Raw genomic sequence first — 21201 nt, forward strand, 5'->3', positions numbered from 1 at the left:
CAGACCTAAGGACTGGTGCTGAGGACTAGACCCCAGGAGAAGACCTGAAGATCAGACCCAAGGACTGGTGCTGAGGACTAGACCCCAGGAGAAGACCTGAAGATTAGACAGGAGGACTGGTGGTGCTGAGGACTAGACCTCAGGAGAAGACCTGAAGATCAGACCTAAGGACTGGTGCTGAGGACTAGACCCCAGGAGAAGACCTGACGATCAGACCCAAGGACTGGTGCTGAGGACTAGACCCCAGGAGAAGACCTGAAGATTAGACAGGAGGACTAGCACTGGAGCCGATGACCACTGATCTATGAGACCATTGGTTGCTGCAGGTTCTGGAGACCATCATAAGGAGCTTCACTAGTCCTCGGCTTCCACGCATCTCTTTCTGCCTCTCTCCCTCAGGTCATGTGAATTATTCATGAAGTTCCGGCCCTGAATCACCAGAAAGAAATTCCTGACAATTAGAAACTCTTGAAGAACAAAGAGAAAGATATTAGTAAAGATGCTGAGGCTGGAGGGCTTCCCCCAATGGCTGTGCCCTGGTCCTGCCTCCCGTAGCCTCTATTGTGTGAGATAATTGTTCTCCTCATTCTGCGGTGTAGTCATCCTCCTGTCATTCCTCCCATTGTTTCCCGCACGTGACCTGATAAATAAATATGTGGCCCTGGAGGCTGCCGGTTCAGTCTTCACCTACAGCTCATACTCTGTACCTTAGAGAGTCTTCTGCCTGACAGCCATGATCTGCTGCCTGCTGCACATTGTTGGCATCCTCTCGGGGCTCATTGGTATGGTCCTGACCTGGGTTGTCACCTTCATGCCCATGTGGAGGTTGGTGGTCTTAGCTGAGAACAATGGTCTGGTCATTCCGGGTGGCCGTATTGACGGGGAGTGGATCAGTCGCTGGGATGGCCTGTGGCTTACGTGTCTGAAGCAACCACGGATCGAGATGCATTGTGACAACTATCACTCCCAGGTGTCCCTCACCACAGACCTCAGGGCAGCCAGGATCCTCATGAGCATTGCCACCGGCTTAGCCGTCTTAGCCTTCATCTTCTCCATCATTGGTTTCGTGCTCACACAGTGCTGCCGATGCTGCAACAGCAAACAAGACGAACACAACTGCTTCACCTTGGCGGCTGGACTCCTGTACTTCGCCAGCACCGTCTTCGTTCTCATCCCCGTCATCTGGACCACAGTCTACATTGCCCGCCGTGCCTATGATGCTGCGTTCACCAGGGGGGCGCTGCGCATCGAGATAGGAGATGCTCTGTGGGTAGCGTGGCCCTTAGTGGCCTTCCTCCTCGGAGGGGCCTTCATCCTCACCTTCCTCTGCTGCTTTTGCTCTATGAGCACTTGCTGCACCAACGATCCCTGTATAGAGCGGGCCGCCTGCCAGCAGAGGGAGGCCAAAGAGGAGCGGGCCAGCTGCAGCCCCCGCATGTCATACCTATGAGGAGAGACCCCAACCTCACAACTCGGCCTCCACAGACTCTTAGGTCTCACTTCTCATGGATCCAGATGGAGCAACATGTATGGCAACTTGGACATGCACTGGTTGGACATGGATTCCGCTGCAGCTCCTGGTTGGGCCCATAGAGGCTTTTACTGGTCCCAGATCATCATGGACATTGACTGGACTCTGATCTGGCCCAGTGTAGAATCTGTGACATCACTGCGTCCCGGATCATGTATTTATTATATTTTATTACATTATTTATCATAACCCCATTATGGTGTATGTCTGTCATGCTGGCTCATTATGTGGCCCCTGAGGTCCCAGGTGCACATGAAGCCACAGCACACTGTGTGAGTATATGGAGCTGTATGTAAAGTCATGTGATGTTACTATTTATAATGACATGAGAACTGTTTCATTATAATTCCATGGGGGGCTTAATATAGTGCCGGAGCATTAGAAGCTGGGGAGTGCGGCTGGAGGCAGCCCCGGGGAGTGCGGCTGGAGGCGGCCCCGGAGAGTGCGGCTGGAGGCGGCCCCGGAGAGTCCGGCTGGAGGCGGCCCCGGAGGGTGCGGCTGGAGGCGGCCTATGGCTGTACCCATGTTTTCCAGGCCACCCTGGGGCTGCATCCAGCTTCTCCACCACACTCCAGCTGCGCTCATCTCTAATTGTATAATAATGTATTTACTTCTGTGATGGATTATAATGGATCGGAGTGTAATATTATTAAAGATGATGAGAGTTCTACTCCCGTGTAGTCGTCTTATTGTTATCTGACATTTTCTGATATGATGTAACCTCTATGTGATGTCCCCGCTGTATAGGGAGCGGCCGGAGGTCAAACAGTATGGAGCAGGGCCCAAGACTCCGCCCCTCTTCTCCGGATACACTGATCATACTGGAGACGTATCTCACTTGATAAAGTGGAGCAATTACCATAGCAACCAGTCAGATTTCAGTTTTGATTCTTTAGAGACGCATTTGAACATTTGAACACGTAAGCGGAACTCTGATTGGTTGCTATAGTAACTGCTCAGACTCCATATACCACCCGTGTTATAGCTGTGTATACACAGCTATAACAGCGCACTGCTGACTCTATACACCACCCCTGTATATACAGTTATAGCAGGGTACTGCAGACTCCATACACCACTCGTGTATATACAGCTATAACAGCACACTGCAGACTCCATACACCACTCGTGTATATACAGCTATAACAGCACACTGCAGACTCCATACACCACCCGTGTATATACAGCTATAACAGCACACTGCAGACTACATACACCACCTGTGTATATACAGCTATATCAGGGCACTGCAGACTCCATACACCACCCGTGTATATACAGCTATAGCAGGGCACTGCAGACTCAATACACCACCCGTGTATATACAGCTATAACAACACGCTGCAGACTCCATACACCACCTGTGTATATACAGCTATAGCAGGGCACTGCAGACTCCATACACCACCCGTGTATATACAGTCATGGCCAAAAGTTTTGAGAATGATACAAATATTAATTTTTACAAAGTCTACTGCTTCACTTTTTAAAATGGCAATTTGCATATACTCCAGAATGTTATACAGAGTGATCAGTTTAACAGCAATTACCTGCAAAGTCAATATTTGCCTAGAAAATGAACTTTATCCCCCAAAACACATTTCAACATCATTGCAGCCCTGCCTTAAAAGGAGCAGCTATCATTGTTTCAGTGATTGCTCCATTATCACAGGTGTGGGTGTTAATGAGGAAAGGGCTGGAGGTCAATCTGTCATGATTAAGTAACAATGACACCACTGGACACTTTAAAAGGAGGATGGTGCTTGGCATCATTGTTTCTCTTCTGTTAACCATGGTTATCTCTAAAGAAACATGTGCAGTCATCATTGCACTGCACAAAAATGGCCTAACAGGGAATAGTATCGCAGCTAGAAAGATTGCACCTCAGTCAACAATCTATCGCATCATCAAGAACTTCAAGGAGAGAGGTTCCATTGTTGCCAAAAAGGCTCCAGGGCGCCCAAGACCGACCACTAAGCGCTGGGACCATCTCTTAAAGGTGTGGTCAGCTGCGGGATAGGGCTACCAGCAGTGCAGAGCTTGCTCAGGAATGGCAGCAGGCAGGTGTGAGGGCATCTGCACTGTGCACTGTGAGGCGGAGACTCTTGGAGCAAGGCCTGGTCTCAAGGAGGGCAGCAAAGAAGCCACTTCTCTCCAGAAAAAACATCAGGGACAGACTGATATTCTGCAAAAGGTCCAGGGAGTGAACTGCTGAGGACTGGGGGAAAGGTCCAGGGAGTGGACTGCTGAGGACTGGGGGAAAGGTCCAGGGAGTGGACTGCTGAGGACTGGGGGAAAGGTCCAGGGAGTGGACTGCTGAGGACTAGGGGAAAGGTCCAGGGAGTGGACTGCTGAGGACTGGGGGAAAGGTCCAGGGAGTGGACTGCTGAGGACTGGGGGAAAGGTCCAGGGAGTGGACTGCTGAGGACTGGGGGAAAGGTCCAGGGAGTGGACTGCTTAGGACTGGGGGAAAGGTCCAGGGAGTGGACTGCTGAGGACTGGGGGAAAGGTCCAGGGAGTGGACTGCTGAGGACTGGGGGAAAGGTCCAGGGAGTGGACTGCTGAGGACTGGGGAAAAGTCATTGTCTCTGATTAATCCCCTTTCCGATTGTTTGGGACATCTGGAAAACCGCTTATTCAGGGAAGACGAGGTGAGCGCTACCACCAGTCTTGTCTCATGCCAACTGTAACCGGCATCCTGAAACCATTCATGTGTGGGGTTGCTTCTCAGCCAAGGGAATCTGCTTTCTCACAGTGTTGCCTAAAAACACAGTCATGAATAAAGAATGGGACCAGAATGTCCTCCAAGAGCAACTTCTCCCAACCGTCCAAAAGCAGTTTGGCGATCAACAACGCCTTTTCCAGCATGATGGAGCAACTTGCCATAAAGCAAAGGTGATAACTAAATGGCTCAGGGAACAAAACATAGAGATTTTGGGTCCATGGCCTGGAAACTCCCCAGATCTTAATCCCATTGAGAACTTGTGGTTAATCATCAAGAGACGGGTGGACAAACAAAAACCAACAAATTCTGACAAAATGCAAGCATTGATTGTGCAAGAACGGACGGCTATCAGTCAAGATTTGGTCCAGAAGGTGATGAGAGCAGCCGGGGAGAATTGCAGAGGTCCTGAAGAAGAAGGGTCAACACTGCAAATATTATAGACTTGCTGCAGTAACTCATCTACCTGTCAGTATAAGCTTCTGTTACTCATAATATGATTGCAATTATATTTCTGTATGTGATAAAAACATCTGACAAACACACAGAAAAACCAGAGGGCAGAGGATCATGGGAAAATATAAGATTTGTGTCATTCTCAGAACTTTTGACCATGACTGTACAGCTATAACAGCACACTGCAGACTCCATACACCACCCGTGTATATACAGCTATAACAGCACACTGCAGACTTCATACACCACCCGTGTATACACAGCTATAGCAGGGCACTGCAGACTCCATACACCACCCGTGTATACACAGCTATAGCAGGGCACTGCAGACTCCATACACCACCCGTGTATACACAGCTATAGCAGGGCACTGCAGACTCCATACACCACCCGTGTATATACAGCTATAGCAGGGCACTGCAGACTCCATACACCACCCGTGTATACACAGCTATAGCAGGGCACTGCAGACTTCATAAATTATATTTTATTATATTATTTATCATAACCCCATTATGGTGTATGTCTGCCATGCTGGCTCCTTATGTGGCCCCTGAGGGCCCAGGTGCACATGAAGCCACAGCACACTGTGTGAGTATATGGAGCTGTATGTAAAGTCATGTGATGTTATTATTTATAATGACCTGGGAACTGTTCCATTATAATTCCGGGGGAGGGAACCTGTCAGCTCTCTCTGTGATCACTCAGGGGTGACAGCTGTAAATCTTCTGGCCGCCCTGTGTCTGTCTGTCTCCCGGTAATACCCTCTAGAGCCCATAATTCTGGTGTTTATGTCTTCAGAGCTTAATATAGTGCTGGAGAATTAGAAGAGGGGCGGCTGTCACTCCATGAGGTGTATTTACGAGGATTCCCACCCCTGCCGATATGTGACATAATGGAGGGATAATGGGAGGATTCCGTCGTCACCGCTCCCCACCCGGACATGGCTGATAACAGAGAACAATAGATTTCGCAGTCACTGCTCCCCACCCTGACATGGCTGACATGGCATTTGATTAGCGGTGGCTGCTGAAGTTGGATAAAGCCCTAAGGCTATGTGGAAATCATGGATATAGTCATTGGCTGTATCCGTGTTTTCCAGACAACCTTAGGGCTTTATCCAACTTCAGCAGCCACCACTAATCAAATACCGAACGTTTGGGTTAGGATCGACTCGAACCCGAACCCAGTTTGCTCATCTCTAATAATAATGTATTTACTGCCGTGATGGATTATAATGGATCGGAGTGTAATATTATTAAAGATGATGAGAGTTCTACTCCCGTGTAGTCGTCTTATTCTAATCAGACATTTTCTGATATGATGTAACCTCTATGTGATGTCCCCGCTGTATAGGGAGCGGCCGGAGGTCACACAGTATGGAGCAGGGCCCAAGACTCCGCCCCTCTTCTCCGGATACACTGACCATACTGGAGACATATCGCACTTTATAAGGTGGGGCAATTACCATAGCAACCAGTAATTCTAGTTTTTATATTTTAGAGACGCTTTTGAACATGGAAGTGGAACTCTGATTGGTTGCTATATTAACTGCTCAGACTCCATATACCACCCGTGTATACACAGCTATAACAGTGCACTGCGGACTCCATACACCACCCCTATATACAGAGCTATAACAGCACACTGCAGACTCCATACACAACCAGTGTATATACAGCTATAACAGCACACTGCAGACTCCATACACTACCTACGTATATACAGCTATAACAGCACATTGCAGACTCCATACACCACCCCTGTATACAGAGCTATAACAGCACACTGCAGACTCCATACACAACCAGTGTATATACAGCTATAACAGTGCACTGCGGACTCCATACACCACCCCTGTATACAGAGCTATAACAGCACACTGCAGACTCCATACACAACCAGTGTATATACAGCTATAACAGCACACTGCAGACTCCATACACTACCTACGTATATACAGCTATAGGCTGGGTTCACACTACGTATATTTCAGTCAGTATTGTGGTCCTCATATTGCAAACAAAACCAGGAGTGGATTAAAAACACAGAAAGGCTCTGTTCACACAATGATGAAATTGAGTGGATGGCCGCCATTTAATGATAGTGAAATGATAGAATTCAGGGATTTGATGAAATCCCGGGAAATGATGAAATGACCGCCCCCTTCCATGATTTCCCTGAAGAAAGTCAGTGATTTGATCAAATCCCCGACCCCTTTCAGGGAAATGATGGAACGAGTCAGGAGTCGCCCGGCTATATATTTATTAAGTAACACGACAACCGGATGGGACGAGGCGGACAGGGGAGCAGAGGGGGGAGCAGGAGGCATCATCACACAGCACACGGGACCGGAGGCATCATCACACAGCACACGGGACCGGAGGCATCATCACACAGCACACGGGACCGGAGGCATCATCACACAGCACACGGGACCGGAGGCATCATCACACAGCACACTGGACCGGAGGCATCAGCACACGGGACCGGAGGCATCATCACACAGCACACGGGACCGGAGGCATCATGACACAGCACACGGGACCGGAGGCATCATGACACAGCACACGGGACCGGAGGCATCATCACACAGCACACTGGACCGGAGGCATCAGCACACAGTACACGGGACCGGAGGCATCATCACACAGCACACGGGACCGGAGGCATCAGCACACAGCACACGGGACCGGAGGCATCATCACACAGCACACGGGACCGGAGGCATCATCACACAGCACACGGGACCTGAGGCATCAGCACACAGCACACGGGACCGGAGGCATCACCACACAGCACACGGGACCGGAGGCATCATCACACAGCACACGGGACCGGAGGAGGACAGGGGAGCAGGAGGCATCATCACACAGCACACGGGACCGGAGGAGGACAGGGGAGCAGGAGGCATCAGCACACAGCACACGGGACCGGAGGCATCAGCGCACGGGACCGGAGGCATCAGCACACAGCACACAGGACCGGAGGCGGACAGGGGAGCAGGAGGCATCATCATACAGCACACGGGACCGGAGGCATCATCACACAGCACACGGGATCGATCGAGGCAGAGCGTGGAACAGGAGGTATGTTGCAGGGGAAATGATAGAATTCCATTCCATCATTTCCCTGAAAGGGGTCGGGGATTTGATCAAATCACTGAATTTCTTCAGGGTAATGATGGAACGGGGCGGCCATTTCATCATTTCCCAGGATTTCATCAAATCCCTGAATTCTATCATTTCACTGCAACATACACACGGGTGGTGTATGGAGTATGCAGTGTGCTGTTATAGCTGTATATACACGGGTGGTGTATAGAGTCCCATAGTGCTCTGTTATAGCTGTATATACACGGGTTGTGTATGGTGTTTGCAGTGCTCTGTTATAGCTGTATATACACGGGTGGTGTATGGAGTCTGCAGTGCCCTGCTATAGCTGTATATACACGGGTTGTGTATGGTGTTTGCAGTGCTCTGTTATAGCTGTATATACACGGGTGGTGTATGGATTCTGTTATAGCAGGGCACTGCAGACTCCATACACCACCCGTGTATACACAGCTATAGCAGGGCACTGCAGACTCCATACACCACCTGTGTATATACAGCTATAACAGCACACTGCAGACTCCATACACCACCCGTGTGTATGTTGCAGTGAAATGATAGAATTCAGGGATTTGATGAAATCCTGGGAAATTATGAAATGGCCGCCCCGTTCCATGATTTCCCTGAAGAAATTCAGTGATTTGATCAAATCCCCGACCCCTTTCAGGGAAATGATGGAATGGAATTCTATCATTTTCCCTGCAACATACCTCCTGTTCCCCGCTCTGCCTCGATCGATCCCGTGTGCTGTGTGATGATGCCTCCGGTCCTGTGTTCTGTGTGATGCTGCTGCTGCCTTCTGCTCCCCTGTCCTGAGTGATGCTGCCTTCTGCTCCCCTGTCCGCCTCCGATCCCGTGTGCTGTGTGATGATGCCTCCGGTCCCCTGTGCTGTGTGATGATGCCTCCGGTCCCCTGTGCTTTGTGATGATGCCTCCGGTCCCGTGTGCTTTGTGATGATGCCTCCGGTCCCGTGTGCTGTGTGATGATGCCTCTGGTCCCATGTGCTGTGTGATGATGCCTCCTGCTCCCCTGTCCACCTCCGGTCCTGTGTGCTGTGTGATGATGCCTCCTGCTCCCCTGTCCGCCTCTGGTCCCGTGTGCTGTGTGATGATGCCTCCGGATCCCGTGTGCTGTGTGATGCCTCCGGTCCCGTGTGCTGTGTGATGATGCCTCCGGTCCAGTGTGCTGTGTGATGATGCCTCCTGCTCCCCTGTCCGCCTCGTCCCATCCGGTTGTCGTGTTACTTAATAAATATATAGCCAGGCGACTCCTGACTTGTTCCATCATTTCCCTGAAAGGGGTCTGGGATTTGATCAAATCACTGACTTTCTTCAGGGAAATCATGGAACGGGGCGGTCATTTCATCATTTCCCGGGATTTCATCAAATCCCTGAATTCTATCATTTCACTGCAACATATACACAACTCTAAGAGAGTACCGCAGACTCCATACACCACCCATGTATATACAGCTATAGCAGGGCACTGCAGACTCCATACACCACCCATGTATATACAGCAATAACAGGGCACTGCAGACTCCATACACCACCCGTGTATATACAGCCATAACAGGGCACCGCAGACTCCATACACCACCCATGTGTATGTGTGTGTATATATATATATATATATATATATATATATATATATATATATATATATATATATATATACATATACAGCTGTAACAGTGCACTGCAGACTCCATACACCACCCGTGTATATACAGCTATAACAGCACACTGCAGACTCCATACACCACCCGTGTATATACAGCAATAACAGGGCACTGCAGACTCCATACACCACCCATATATATACAGCTATAACAGCGCACCGCAGACTCCATACACAACCCATATATATATATATATATATATATATATATATATATATATATATATATATATATATATATATATATATACACACAGCTATAACAGCGCACTGCAGACTTCATACACCACCTTATTCTGTATATATGGACACTGCATAGTACAACACCTCTTGTCTGCTTTGGTGTATGTACAGTACCACCCCCGCCCTGCATGCTGTATATGACACACTTCTCTATATATAGATCTAGAACATGAATATATTGGGCACATTCCAGGCCGGATAGCTGAGGCGTGAGGTCACCTGACAGATGAGGCGCGAGGCGCAGTCACGGCTCATTATGGGATGCCTGATATTGTTGTCCCTGTGAGTCACCCTATAAATGGCTGAATCACATCTGATATGGCGGAGCCCCGACTCCTGGGGATGGAGACCTTATCACAGGGAGGGGTCCGGTATGTTACATGGATTATTATTCCACACGTGTCTCAAGATCTACAGCAGCACAGAGTATTTCTGTAGGGGTGGGTGGAGTGGACAGGACTATCCGGAGAGTCACAGCCTCTTCCCACAATCCTCTGCAGGTTCATCCTGTGCTGTAATGGGTGATCATCCCCCAGCCCTGGTGATACAAAAAGCTGAATTAGAGGGACTTTCCACTCAGACATGATAAGATCCCTGGGGGGGTGGAGGCAGTGGCGGGAAGAAGAAACCGAACATGTGACACAAAGGAGACATAAATCACTGCAATCGCTTCTTAAAGACCACCCTAACAGACATTGCACAATCCAGAACTTATGGCGGCACTGCCCCTCTGTAAACAGCCTGACATGTCCTGGTCACATGGAGTCAGGGGAAACTTACAGTGAGCGCAGGGCCTGGACAGGGGGCGCTATCAGCCGCTGCTATAACCTGGGGATCAGCGTCTGGGATACACAGAGGGCCTGGACAGGGGGCGCTATAACCTAGGGATCAGTATACGGGATACACAGAGGACCTGGACAGGGGGCGCTATAACCTGGGGATCAGTATACAGGATACAGAGGGCCTGGACAGGGGGCGCTATAACCTAAGGATCAGCATATGGGATACACAGAGGACCTGGACAGGGGGCGCTATAACCTGGGGATCAGTATACAGGATACACAGAGGGCCTGGACAGGGGGCGCTATAACCTAAGGATCAGCATATGGGATACACAGAGGACCTGGACAGGGGGCGCTATAACCTGGGGATCAGGATACAGAGGGCCTGGACAGGGGGCGCTATAACCTAAGGATCAGCATATGGGATACACAGAGGACCTGGACAGGGGGCGCTATAACCTGGGGATCAGAATACAGGATACACAGAGGGCACTATAACCTGGGGATCAGCATACGGGATACACAGAGGACCTGGACAGGAGGTGCTATAACCTGGGGATCAGCATACGGGATACACAGAGGACCTGGATAGGGGGTGCTATAACCTGGGGATCAGTATACGGGATACACAGAGGACCTGGACAGGGGGCGCTATAACCTGGGGATCAGTATACAGGATACAGAGGGCCTGGACAGGGGGCACTATAACCTGGGGATCAGCATACGGGATACACAGAGGACCTGGATAGGGGGTGCTATAACCTGGGGATCAGTATACGGGATACACAGAGGGCGCTATCAGCCGCTACTATAACCTGGGGATCAGCGTAAGGGATACACAGAGGGCCTGGGCAGGAGGGGCTATAACCTAGGGATCAGCATACTGGATACACAGAGGGCGCTATCAATATCCTATATGCTGATCCCCAGGTTATAGCAGCGGCTGATAGCGATCTCTGTGTATTCTATAACCTGGGGATCAGCGTGCAAGATATACAGAGGGTTTGGACAGGGGGCGCTATCAGCCGCTGCTATAACCTGGGGATCAGCGTACAGGACACAAAGGGCCTAGACAGATGGCTCTATAACCTGGGGATCAGCATACGGGATACACACAGGACACAGTGAGGAGGCCGCAGTCTGGAAAATATTCTCTGAATTATATAAAATCACAAGAGGAATTTTCACAAACAAAGAATCTAAAATAAATTAAATTATTAAATATAAGAATCTAAAAGGGAAGTCACATGACCGGGTGATCACGAGCGCTGCGCACACATCTCTTCCTGTGATCCGCTCTCTCCAATATCAATGAGTCCAGCAGTGATCTGGTCGCGGTGCCAAAGAATCTCAGCCAGGCCGTTCAGCACCGGAGCAGCGTCCGCCAGTTCTGCCCGCCCATCCAGGCTCCGCCCATCAGTGAGACGGGGACCATTGACGCTCCTTACGCGCATGATGGGCAGCTGCCACGTCTGCTGGAAGTCCCGGAGGTCCTGCTCTGTGACATCTGTGTGCATGAACTGGTCCAGTCTGGTGAGGACGGGGTTAAGGAATCTACTGGATCAGTTCAGCCCTGATCTACAGAGGAAGAGGGTGGAAACAAGTGGCGTCTGTGGAAGGATACTTGGTGCCAATCACCACACGCGCCACCTTCTCTTCTTGGCTTAGTGTTCTGGAGATCAGGGCTGGTACGTCCTCGAACGATGAGCGATCAGTAAAGGAGAAGAGGAAGAGGACGGCGTCAGCATTCTCCTTACAGGCCTGCGGAGACACAATCTGGATCAGCCAGACACAGCACAACCCTCATCATCCTCTCCCGCATAACCTACCGGCAGAATGTGATCAAACTTCTTCAGCGCAGACTCGCCACAATCCCAGAACTGGAAGGCGAAAATGATGGGACGGACGCTGTCCCTGGGGCGCACCGGCCAATACACGCAGGACGTCTGGATCCCTGAGGAGACAAAAAGATGGCCGCCATAACCATCCTCTCTGCCCCCAGCAAATGGTGATAGGGAGCTGTGCTGCAGTGTAAAGCATGGGGATGGGAAAGAGCCGCAGGCTCCACAACAATGGCTGAACCAGCGTCTCTGATACAGACTGAGAACCCCATCATAGTCACCCCCTGCGCCTCACCTGTGGTCTCATGGTGCATGATGGGAACCTCCAGGCCACACAATTTAGCAACGAGGGACGTCTTGCCGACACCACTTTTCCCACAAACAAAAATTTTGTAGCTGGCGACATCAGCTGGAAACTGTGGGGGGAGAACCGGCCTCTCAATGAGCCCTGACAAGAGAGAGTGGCGTCACTGAGGAAAGCAAACACAAGCAGCCGCACCATAACATATACAACAGCAGGGGGCGATGTGGAGATAATAGGAGATGTAATATCAGATACAACAGCAGGGGGCAGTGTGGAGGTGACAGGAGACGTAATATCAGATACAACAGCAGGGGGCAGTGTGGAGATAATAGACAGGAGACGTAATATCAGATACAACAGCAGGGGGCGATGTGGAGATAATAGAAGACGTAATATCAGATACAACAGCAGGGGGCAGTGTGGAGATAATAGGAGATGTAATATCAGATACAAAAGCAGGGGGCAGTGTGGAGGTGACAATAGACAGGAGATGTAATATCAGATACAACAGCAGGGGGCAGTGTGGAGGTGACAATAGACAGGAGATGTAATATCAGATACAACAGCAGGGGGCAGTGTGGAGAGAATAGACAGGAGATGTAATATCAGATACAACAGCAGGGGGCAGTGTGGAGAGAATAGACAGGAGATGTAATATCAGATACAACAGCAGGGGGCGATGTGGAGATAATAGACAGGAGATGTAATATCAGATACAACAGCAGGGGGCAGTGTGGAGATAATAGACAGGAGATGTAATATCAGATACAACAGCAGGGGGCAGTGTGGAGAGAATAGACAGGAGATGTAATATCAGATACAACAGCAGGGGGCGATGTGGAGGTGACAGGAGACGTAATATCAGATACAACAGCAGGGGGCAGTGTGGAGGTGACAATAGACAGACAGGAGATGTAATATCAGATACAACAGCAGGGGGCAGTGTGGAGATAATAGACAGGAGCTGTAATATCAGATACAACAGCAGGGGGCAGTGTGGAGATAATAGACAGGAGATGTAATATCAGATACAACAGCAGGGGGCGATGTGGAGATAATAGACAGGAGATGTAATATCAGATACAACAGCAGGGGGCAGTGTGGAAGTGACAGGAGATGTAATATCAGATACAACAGCAGGGGGCGGTGTGGAGATAATAGACAGGAGATGTAATATCAGATACAACAGCAGGGGGCAGTGTGGAGATAATAGACAGGAGACGTAATATCAGATACAACAGCAGGGGGCAGTGTGGAGGTGACAGGAGACGTAATATCAGATACAACAGCAGGGGGCAGTGTGGAGGTGACAATAGACAGGAGATGTAATATCAGATACAACAGCAGGGGGCAGTGTGGAGATAATAGACAGGAGATGTAATATCAGATACAACAGCAGGGGGCAGTGTGGAGATAATAGACAGGATATGTAATATCAGATACAACAGCAGGGGGCAGTGTGGAGAGAATAGACAGGAGATGTAATATCAGATACAACAGCAGGGGGCGGTGTGGAGGTGACAGGAGATGTAATATCAGATACAACAGCAGGGGGCAGTGTGGAGATAATAGACAGGAGATGTAATATCAGATACAACAGCAGGGGGCAGTGTGGAGACAATAGGAGATGTAATATCAGATACAACAGCAGGGGGCAGTGTGGAGATAATAGGAGATGTAATATCAGATACAACAGCAGGGGGTGGTGTGGAGATAAAAGACAGGAGATGTAATATCAGATACAACAGCAGGGGGCGGTGTGGAGATAATAGACAGGAGATGTAATATCAGATACAACAGCAGGGGGCAGTGTGGAGAGAATAGACAGGAGATGTAATATCAGATACAACAGCAGGGGGCAGTGTGGAGACAATAGACAGGAGATGTAATATCAGATACAACAGCAGGGGGCGATGTGGAGATAATAGACAGGAGATGTAATATCAGATACAACAGCAGGGGGCAGTGTGGGGATAATAGGAGATGTAATATCAGATACAACAGCAGGGGGCGGTGTGGAGATAATAGACAGGAGATGTAATATCAGATACAACAGCAGGGGGCAGTGTGGGGATAATAGGAGATGTAATATCAGATACAACAGCAGGGGGCGGTGTGGAGATAATAGACAGGAGATGTAATATCAGATACAACAGCAGGGGGCAGTGTGGAGAGAATAGACAGGAGATGTAATATCAGATGCAACAGCAGGGGGCAGTGTGGAGATAATAGACAGGAGATGTAATATCAGATACAACAGCAGGGGGCAGTGTGGAGATAATAGACAGGAGATGTAATATCAGATACAACAGCAGGGGGCAGTGTGGAGATAATAGACAGGAGATGTAATATCAGATACAACAGCAGGGGGCAGTGTGGAGATAATAGACAGGAGACGTAATATCAGATACAACAGCAGGGGGCGGTGTCTCCGGGTCATTACCGAACGTTCTCCTCTTCTTCTTCCGTAGAATACACGTCACGTAGTCCCGGCCCTCCGGTGTCTGCAGCCAGTCCGGGGCGATGACACTCCCGGGTTTAGGGACTTGTATTCCGGACATTGTTGCAAACCCGAGAAACGGCTTCAGTCACAGAAGTGTCGCAGCGTTATGACGTCACGCAGGAGCAGATCACGTGCATTATAGAGGCGTGTCCGAGTCATCTAACAGGCGTCCCGCAGCCACGCCCACTTGTCAAAACATCTCAAGTAATTAAGTGAGCGACGTGTATAGTGTTTTAGATGATCTGTACAGTGTATATGTATGATGTATAGGCAGTGTATATGTATGATGTATAGGCAGTGTATATGTATGATGTATAGGCAGTGTATATGTATGATGTATAGGAAGTGTATATGTATGATGTATACATGTATGATGTATAGGCAGTGTATATGTGTGATGTATAGGCAGTGTATATGTATGATGTATAGGCAGTGTATATGTATGATGTATAGGCAGTGTATATGTATGATGTATAGGAAGTGTATATGTATGATGTATAGGAAGTGTATATGTATGATGTATACATGTATGATGTATAGGCAGTGTATATGTGTGATGTATAGGCAGTGTATATGTGTGATGTATAGGCAGTGTATATGTATGATGTATACATGTATGATGTATAGGCAGTGTATATGTGTGATGTATAGGCAGTGTATATGTGTGATGTATAGGCAGTGTATATGTATGATGTATAGGCAGTGTATATGTGTGATGTATAGGCAGTGTATATGTATGATGTGTACATGTATGATGTATAGGCAGTGTATATGTGTGATGTATAGGCAGTGTATATGTATGATGTGTACATGTATGATGTATAGGCAGTGTATATGTATGATGTATAGGCAGTGTATATGTATGATGTGTACATGTATGATGTATAGGCAGTGTATATGTGTGATGTATAGGCAGTGTATATGTGTGATGTATAGGCAGTGTATATGTATGATGTATAGGCAGTGTATGTGTATGATGTATAGGCAGTGTATATGTATGATGTATACATGTATGATGTATAGGCAGTGTATATGTATGATGTATAGGCAGTGTATATATGATGTATAGGCAGTGTATATGTGTGATGTATAGGCAGTGTATATGTATGATGTATAGGCAGTGTATATGTGTGATGTATAGGCAGTGTATATGTATGATGTATAGGCAGTGTATATGTATGATGTATAGGCAGTGTATATGTGTGATGTATAGGCAGTGTATATGTGTGATGTATAGGAAGTGTATATGTATGATGTATAGGAAGTGTATATGTGTGATGTATACATGTATGATGTATAGGCAGTGTATATGTGTGATGTATAGGCAGTGTATATGTATGATGTATAGGCAGTGTATATGTATGATGTATAGGCAGTGTATATGTATGATGTATAGGCAGTGTATATGTATGATGTATACATGTATGATGTATAGGCAGTGTATATGTGTGATGTATAGGCAGTGTATATGTATGATGTATAGGCAGTGTATATGTGTGATGTATAGGCAGTGTACATGTATGATGTATAGGAAGTGTATATGTATGATGTATAGGCAGTGTATATGTGTGATGTATAGGCAGTGTATATGTGTGATGTATAGGCAGTGTATGTGTGATGTATAGGCAGTGTATATTTGTGATGTATAGGCAGTGTATATGTGTGATGTATAGGCAGTGTATATGTGTTATGTATAGGCAGTGTATATGTATGATGTGTACATGTATGATGTATAGGCAGTGTATATGTGTGATGTATAGGCAGTGTATATGTGTGATGTATAGGCAGTGTACATGTGTGATGTATAGGAAGTGTATATGTATGATGTATAGGCAGTGTATATGTGTGATGTATAGGCAGTGTATATGTATGATGTATAGGCAGTGTATATGTGTGATGTATAGGCAGTGTACATGTATGATGTATAGGAAGTGTATATGTATGATGTATAGGCAGTGTATATGTGTGATGTATAGGCAGTGTATATGTGTGATGTATAGGCAGTGTATGTGTGATGTATAGGCAGTGTATATTTGTGATGTATAGGCAGTGTATATGTGTGATGTATAGGCAGTGTATATGTGTTATGTATAGGCAGTGTATATGTATGATGTGTACATGTATGATGTATAGGCAGTGTATATGTGTGATGTATAGGCAGTGTATATGTGTGATGTATAGGCAGTGTATATGTATGATGTATAGGCAGTGTATATGTATGATGTATAGGCAGTGTATATGTATGATGTATAGGCAGTGTATATGTGTGATGTATAGGCAGTGTATATGTATGATGTGTACATGTATGATGTATAGGCAGTGTATATGTGTGATGTATACATGTATGATGTATAGGCAGTGTATATGTGTGATGTATAGGCAGTGTATATGTATGATGTGTACATGTATGATGTATAGGCAGTGTATATGTGTGATGTATACATGTATGATGTATAGGCAGTGTATATGTGTGATGTAGATGCAGTGTATATGTATGATGTATAGGCAGTGTATATGTGTGATGTATAGGCAGTGTATATGTATGATGTGTACATGTATGATGTATAGGCAGTGTATATGTGTGATGTATAGGCAGTGTATATGTGTGATGTATAGGCAGTGTATATGTATGATGTATAGGCAGTGTATATGTGTGATGTATAGGCAGTGTATATGTGTGATGTGTAGGCAGTGTATATGTGTGATGTATAGGCAGTGTATATGTGTGATGTATAGAGAGTGTATATGTGTGATGTATAGGCAGTGTATATGTGTGATGTATAGGCAGTGTATATGTATGATGTGTACATGTATGATGTATAGGCAGTGTATATGTATGATGTGTACATGTATGATGTATAGGCAGTGTATATGTGTGATGTATAGGCAGTGTATATGTGTGATGTATAGGCAGTGTATATGTGTGATGTATAGGCAGTGTATATGTATGATGTGTACATGTATGATGTATAGGCAGTGTATATGTGTGATGTATAGGCAGTGTATATGTGTGATGTATACATGTATGATGTATAGGCAGTGTACATGTATGATGTATAGGCAGTGTATATGTATGATGTATACATGTATGATGTATAGGCAGTGTATATGTGTGATGTATAGGCAGTGTATATGTATGATGTATAGGCAGTGTATATGTGTGATGTGTAGGCAGTGTATATATGTGATGTGTAGGCAGTGTATATGTGTGATGTATAGGCAGTGTATATGTGTGATGTATAGAGAGTGTATATGTGTGATGTATAGGCAGTGTATATGTGTGATGTATAGGCAGTGTATATGTATGATGTGTACATGTATGATGTATAGGCAGTGTATATGTATGATGTGTACATGTATGATGTATAGGCAGTGTATATGTGTGATGTATAGGCAGTGTATATGTGTGATGTATAGGCAGTGTATATGTGTGATGTATAGGCAGTGTATATGTGTGATGTATACATGTATGATGTATAGGCAGTGTACATGTATGATGTATAGGCAGTGTATATGTATGATGTATACATGTATGATGTATAGGCAGTGTATATGTGTGATGTATAGGCAGTGTATATGTGTGATGTATAAGCAGTGTATATGTGTGATGTATAGGCAGTGTATATGTATGATGTGTATATGTGTTATGTATAGGCAGCGTATATGTATGATGTGTACATGTATGATGTATAGGCAGTGTATATGTGTGATGTATAGGCAGTGTATATGTATGATGTGTATATGTGTTATGTATAGGCAGTGTATATGTATGATGTGTATATGTGTGATGTATAGGCAGTGTATATGTGTGATGTATAGGCAGTGTATATGTGTGATGTGTAGGCAGTGTATATATGTGATGTGTAGGCAGTGTATATGTGTGATGTATAGGCAGTGTATATGTGTGATGTATAGAGAGTGTATATGTGTGATGTATAGGCAGTGTATATGTGTGATGTATAGGCAGTGTATATGTATGATGTGTACATGTATGATGTATAGGCAGTGTATATGTATGATGTGTACATGTATGATGTATAGGCAGTGTATATGTGTGATGTATAGGCAGTGTATATGTGTGATGTATAGGCAGTGTATATGTGTGATGTATAGGCAGTGTATATGTGTGATGTATACATGTATTATGTATAGGCAGTGTATATGTGTGATGTATAGGCAGTGTATATGTGTGATGTATAGGAAGTGTATATGTATGATGTATACATGTATGATGTATAGGCAGTGTATATGTGTGATGTATAAGCAGTGTATATGTGTGATGTATAGGCAGTGTATATGTATGATGTGTATATGTGTTATGTATAGGCAGCGTATATGTATGATGTGTACATGTATGATGTATAGGCAGTGTATATGTGTGATGTATAGGCAGGGTATATGTATGATGTGTACATGTATGATGTATAGGCAGTGTATATGCGTGATGTATACCTGTATGATGTATAGGCAGTGTATATGCGTGATGTATAGGCAGTGTATATGTATGATGTATAGGAAGTGTATATGTGTGATGTATAGGCAGTGTATATGTATGATGTATAGGCAGTGTATATGTGTGATGTATAGGCAGTGTATATGTGTGATGTATACATGTATGATGTATAGGCAGTGTATATGTGTGATGTATAGGCAGTGTATATGTATGATGTGTACATGTGTTATGTATAGGCAGCGTATATGTATGATGTGTACATGTATGATGTATAGGCAGTGTATATGTATGATGTGTACATGTATGATGTATAGGCAGTGTATATGTGTGATGTATAGGCAGTGCATATGTGTGATGTATAAGCAGTGTATATGTGTGATGTATAGGCAGTGTATATGTATGATGTGTATATGTGTTATGTATAGGCAGTGTATATGTATGATGTGTACATGTATGATGTATAGGCAGTGTATATGCGTGATGTATACCTGTATGATGTATAGGCAGTGTATATGCGTGATGTATAGGCAGTGTATATGTATGATGTATAGGCAGTGTATATGTATGATGTATAGGAAGTGTATATGTGTGATGTATAGGCAGTGTATATGTATGATGTATAGGCAGTGTATATGTGTGATGTATAGGCAGTGTATATGTGTGATGTATACATGTATGATGTATAGGCAGTGTATATGTATGATGTATACATGTATGATGTATAGGCAGTGTATATGTGTGATGTATAGGCAGTGTATATGTGTGATGTATAAGCAGTGTATATGTGTGATGTATAGGCAGTGTATATGTATGATGTGTATATGTGTTATGTATAGGCAGCGTATATGTATGATGTGTACATGTATGATGTATAGGCAGTGTATATGTATGATGTGTACATGTATGATGTATAGGCAGTGTATATGCGTGATGTATAGGCAGTGTATATGTGTTATGTATAGGCAGCGTATATGTATGATGTGTACATGTATGATGTATAGGCAGTGTATATGTATGATGTGTACATGTATGATGTATAGGCAGTGTATATGCGTGATGTATACCTGTATGATGTATAGGCAGTGTATATGCGTGATGTATAGGCAGTGTATATGTATGATGTATAGGAAGTGTATATGTGTGATGTATAGGAAGTGTATATGTGTGATGTATAGGCAGTGTATATGCGTGATGTATACATGTATGATGTATAGGCAGTGTATATGTGTGATGTATAGGCAGTGTATATGTATGATGTGTACATGTATGATGTATAGACAGTGTATATGTGTAATGTATAGGCAGTGTATATGTGTGATGTATAGGCAGTGTATATGTATGATGTATAGGAAGTGTATATGTGTGATGTATAGGCAGTGTATATGTGTGATGTATAGGCAGTGTATATGTGTGATGTATAGGCAGTGTATATGTATGATGTATAGGAAGTGTATATGTGTGATGTATAGGCAGTGTATATTTGTGATGTATACATGTATGATGTATAGGCAGTGTATATGTGTGATGTATAGGCAGTGTATATGTGTGATGTATAGGCAGTGTATATGTGTG

General features: G+C 45.6%; 2 protein-coding genes across 3 annotated transcripts; one reads left to right on the top strand and one right to left on the bottom strand.

The window, feature by feature from the left end:
• Positions 1 to 733: 733 nt before the first annotated feature.
• LOC138768842 (claudin-8-like) lies at positions 734 to 1450 on the top strand. The gene has a single exon (XM_069946802.1). It carries the CDS (start codon positions 734 to 736, stop codon positions 1448 to 1450), a length of 717 nt encoding a protein of 238 aa, XP_069802903.1.
• Positions 1451 to 11728: 10278 nt separating this feature from the next.
• Positions 11729 to 15294, bottom strand: CPLANE2 (ciliogenesis and planar polarity effector complex subunit 2). 2 transcript variants are annotated; one of them, XM_069948003.1, is made up of 5 exons: positions 15117 to 15294; positions 12665 to 12817; positions 12358 to 12482; positions 12153 to 12289; positions 11729 to 12058 (listed from the first exon to the last, which is right to left on the bottom strand). In XM_069948003.1, exons 1-5 carry the CDS (start codon positions 15232 to 15234, stop codon positions 11788 to 11790), a joined length of 804 nt encoding a protein of 267 aa, XP_069804104.1. In that variant the 5' UTR covers positions 15235 to 15294; the 3' UTR covers positions 11729 to 11787. The 2 variants fall into 2 exon arrangements, with proteins under 2 accessions (XP_069804104.1, XP_069804103.1); XM_069948002.1 differs by having other exon boundaries at positions 12153 to 12304.
• Positions 15295 to 21201: the final 5907 nt, after the last annotated feature.

The sequence above is a fragment of the Dendropsophus ebraccatus genome, chromosome 12 (assembly GCF_027789765.1).
Source record: "Dendropsophus ebraccatus isolate aDenEbr1 chromosome 12, aDenEbr1.pat, whole genome shotgun sequence".
NCBI lineage: Eukaryota > Metazoa > Chordata > Amphibia > Anura > Hylidae > Dendropsophus > Dendropsophus ebraccatus.